This window comes from Grammomys surdaster, unplaced genomic scaffold, assembly GCF_004785775.1.
Source record: "Grammomys surdaster isolate TR1022 unplaced genomic scaffold, NIH_TR_1.0 946, whole genome shotgun sequence".
Classification (NCBI taxonomy): domain Eukaryota; kingdom Metazoa; phylum Chordata; class Mammalia; order Rodentia; family Muridae; genus Grammomys; species Grammomys surdaster.
The window spans coordinates 527,455-531,620 of NW_021605365.1; the positions used below are offsets into that span (position 1 = coordinate 527,455).

A 4,166-nucleotide genomic window follows, 5' to 3' on the forward strand; every position below is an offset into this window, starting at 1 on the left:
TCTCTCTCTCTCTCTCTGTCTCTCTCTCTCTCTCTGTCTCTCTCTCTGCCTCTCTCTCTCTCTGTCTCTCTGTCTCTCTGTGTCTCTCTCTCTCTCTCTCTCACACACACACACACACACACACACACACTAATGTCCTTGCTGTAAGAAAGAAATGAATTACTAATCTCATGAGCATTTCCACTCTCAGGAACTGTGTCTTGGTCTCAGGACACAGGGAGATTCTGAAAACATGCACACACACACACACACACACACACATGCACACACGCATGCACACACGCATGCCCACACGCATGCACACACGCATGCACACACGCACGCACGTATACATGCACTTGTATGTTTGTGTACATTTGCCTGCACACACATCCTCTGTTTGATGCTAGGAAGTTCCATGTCCCTGGATGTCAGCCTCTGCAGCGAGGAGTCACATCTTACAATGGAGCTCAGCTTCAATAGTGCGGCTCATCAACACAGCCTTTTGTTTTCCCCAAGACCCTTTGTCCTCTGAGGCTTTCTTTCCATCTCATCTTCTCTGCCTTCCTAGCCTCATAAGCTTCCACAGCTTCCAACACCTTCAGCTTCCCTGGCCCCTCTGGTGTCCCTGGGGATGTCTAGGTAATTACTATATCATTTTCTTAGGGGTAGGTTGTGACCATGGCCATTCTTCTTGTCCTGCCTGTGGGTATCCTTCCACTCCAGTGGAAACCTGTAAGATTCAGGAAGTCCCTTCTGGTGTCTCAAGCAGAGAGCAGATGGCCACATGTGCATAGTAGGGGCTCTGGGAGAGATGTATGTATGCATTAAAAGGTCTGCATATGTGTGTGTGTGCATGGTGCAGTATATGCACCTGCCTCCCTCCACCAGGATGGGATCTGGTGCTACAGTGGCTGCCAAGGAACCAGGGGAAACAGAGTCAGAGCCATGCAGGAGTTTAGGAGTAAAATGGTTCTCAGGATACTTCTACCTGAGATTGGGGCTCCCACCCTCAGCCCAAGGCTGTGTAACCCAAGTGAGGCCTAGTGCTGAGACATGCCTGGGTCTCGGGCGGCCTTAGTGTTCCCAGGAGGGTAGCCCGCTTTTCCTCCTCCTGTCTGCGGGTGCTTTTATCAGTTCAGGAAGTGATGGGGACAGAGCTAATGAAGAGGAATTGTTCAATGAGGCTGAAAGTGGTTCTCAGAAGAGGATGCTGGCTGAGGAGCAGGAGTTACCCAACAGGCAGGAGGTGCCACAAGAGCAACGTGAGCACTAGGAAGAGATCTAAGCATACCCGGGGCTTCCCAGGATGTTCTGTGGCAATGCAGGCAGGTGAGGTCACTGCTTGCCAGCCCAGTGACAGAGAGCAGCTGGAGTCTCCACAACCATCTGTAAGAAGCAGGTGATGATAAAGATGGCCGACTCATGGGATGATAGCTTGACCACGGTGGTGCCTGCTGAAGGTCTGAGCCCCAGCTTTGCATCTCTTGTCTCTAAGGAGGGTAGCCACAGTAAGAGTGGATGCAGTAAAATCACGATGGTGTTCTCTCTTCATAAAAACAGCTCTTTCACCGGGTGGTGGTGGCGCACGCCTTTAATCCCAGCACTTGGGAGGCAGAGGCAGATGGATTTCTGAGTTCGAGGCCAGCCTACAGTCTACAGAGTGAGCTCCAGGACATCCAGGGCTACACAGAGAAACCCTGTCTCGGAAAAAAAGAAAAAAGAAAAACAGCGCTTTCCCTGCTCCATTTCAACTCTCAGAGAGTGAATGCCTTAAGGCCTGGAGTATGGAGACAGGAGAGAGAGCACACACATTGATGACACCTGAGTTCAGAGCAAAGCTCAGAGAGAGAGAGAGAAAGACACAGTGGGGCAGGGGGCAGAGGCAGAGACAGAGAGGGCAGTTCCTATGTGCCTGCTGACCCTTGCCAACCCCAGGCCACACACGTCTCTTTTGTAGTCCATTGCAGAGGCCGGCATAGTTTCCAGGGTCACAGAGGTCTTTTTAAAAAAAAAAAAAAAAAAGCAGAAAAGAACCCTCAGAGCTGGATTGTCTAGTCAGAAAGAAAAGGAACTCTCCTAAGACAACAAATGTGAGGGTGGAGACCAGAAATCTTGAGAGGAGTTTTACTTCCCTGATAGCTCACAGGAACCCCAGCTCCATTTGCGTAAACTCCAACAGCCCTCGGGGTGCCTAACCGAGGCCCTAAGGTCAACTGGGCCGGGCTGGGCTGGAGCAAGATAACTAAGTGTCCTCCTCCCGCTCTGCTCAATGGTCTTGGCTGATCTGGGCAGCCAGAAACTGGGCAATTGTGGGGCTCTTAAAATTACAGACTAACTCTCTTGCCTGACACAAAGGCTAGCCAGCCAAATCTAGACGTGCACTGTGGCTGTACAGAGACTTCCAGGCCTGACCTCTCCGCGGCCTCCCCTAGGCCAGGTCTGAGCAAGAGGGGGAGTGTGTGAGCAGAGGAGAAGTCACGAAAGTTATTGCTTTTCTTTTCTTCATGCCTGTTGACTCAGCCCTGCAGAGGCTTTGGAAGAACATTCCAGTTTCTGGAAGCCTCTCTAAGGGAAGATGGGAGTACAGTTCTCCTGTACCTCTGAACCCTTTAATGGTGGCTTGGGTACAGCACACCCCCACCCCTTTGCCATCCTTCTTCTCAGTGGCTGAACACTGCCCCATCTTGTATCAGTCTGGTCCCCATCTCTCAAATAGGCTCAACTCACTGTGTCCCTGCAGGACCCCACAGCATGGGCAGGACCAAGGGAGGAAGTGAGAGAGGCAGAAATTTGGGGGGCCTACAACTCTGGAATCACCAGGCCTTCTCCTGGGATAAGGGGAGACTTGGGGGGACCTGGGGTCATGATGCTCCTATACCTTAGTCTTGAGACATGAGGGATCTGTGGGACAGGGGAGACCCTGGGGAGGACGATGGGGGTCAGCAGGGCCAGGAGCTGAGGTTGTGAGGGTCTCTGGCCCCACTCTCACTTGCATCCCCTTGTCTCCTCATTTCTCCCCCTACTCAGCAAAGGCAGAGAGAAGACCAAGGGAGGCAGAGATGGCGAGCACAAGTAGGTGCCCCAGGCCGCGGAAGTGGCTGGACCTCTTCTCTCCCCTCTGGGTTCTTGGGGGTGATGCTCCCCTCCTTTAGTCTTGTTCCTTCTCTACTGCACTGAGCATCCCTCTGTACCTTTAGGTCAGGTCCTTAAGCTCCCTGTGAGGGTGGATACAGCTAAGGAGTGGGGAACACAAGAAGCCAGTGGGCACCCTCCAGTCCAGGCAGCACTGTACAGTTGAACATACAGACTTGGAGGTCCAAAGAAGACTGTCTTTGGGCATGTGGTTGTATGGTGTAGCCAAAATATGAAGTACAAAGAGCTGAGTAGAGATTACCACTCTCTGGGACCCTTACAATCTCCATCCCCAAGGGACACTCTAGGGTACGAAGGCATAGGGCCATCTGATGAACTGGTCATAAGGACCTAGCCGAATTGGTCTGAGGTGATGGCCTTGTAGGCTCCCCAAAGCCACACTGTCATCTGGAGACTCAAGTGTCACAGAAATTACAGTAGTTAGATCTCCAGGGATGATCATAGTTCAAGGGAACTCTGACCTTTCTGTATGGTGGTGTGTGTCAGCTCCAGAGAGCAGGGACTAGCCGGGTGAAAACAAGAACTCTAACTTCCTACCCAAAGTTCACGATGGACCCAGGAAGCTAAAACTACCTAACTGGACTCAAAGCCAATTAATTTTCAAACGCTGAAAACCCAGAGATGTAGTCTATTTTCCATCTTTAGAAATTGGACTCCAGAGATAGCAAGAGACTTGCTTAAAACTGTGATCCCAATACCTTAAAAAACAATTTACAGTTGTGTCTGTAGTAGTCTGAGCTGATCCTGGTGGGTATGTCTGCATAAGCTAAGATCCTGGGGAACTTGTGTTGCCCCAATCATACTGAGCTCTGCTCATGCTTGTAATAATTGCACCAGTTATAACCATGACTGCAGGGCAACAGAATAACCATGACCGCAGGGCAAAAGAAGCAATACACTGCTTGTGGTGAGTGTCACATGGAGAGATAGAGCAATCTGCCAGCTTCTGAGAAGAGTAGAGTATGTGGCAGGGCCGAGAGAGAGAGAGAGAGAGAGAGAGAGAGAGAGAGAGAGAGAGAGAGAGAGAGAGA

General features: G+C 51.0%; 1 protein-coding gene across 5 annotated transcripts in view; it reads left to right on the forward strand.

Moving 5' to 3' along the window:
• The window catches only part of Otof (otoferlin), a 98,616-nt gene that overhangs the window by 47,767 nt on the left and 46,683 nt on the right, over positions 1-4,166 (forward strand). Inside the window, exon 6 of one of the 5 annotated variants that reach the window (XM_028782947.1) lies at positions 3,010-3,054. The exons of the other annotated variants lie outside the window; for them this stretch is intronic. Coding sequence (XP_028638780.1) covers positions 3,010-3,054 — 45 coding nt within the window. The remainder of the gene's footprint in view (positions 1-3,009; positions 3,055-4,166) is intronic. 5 annotated transcript variants of the gene reach the window in all.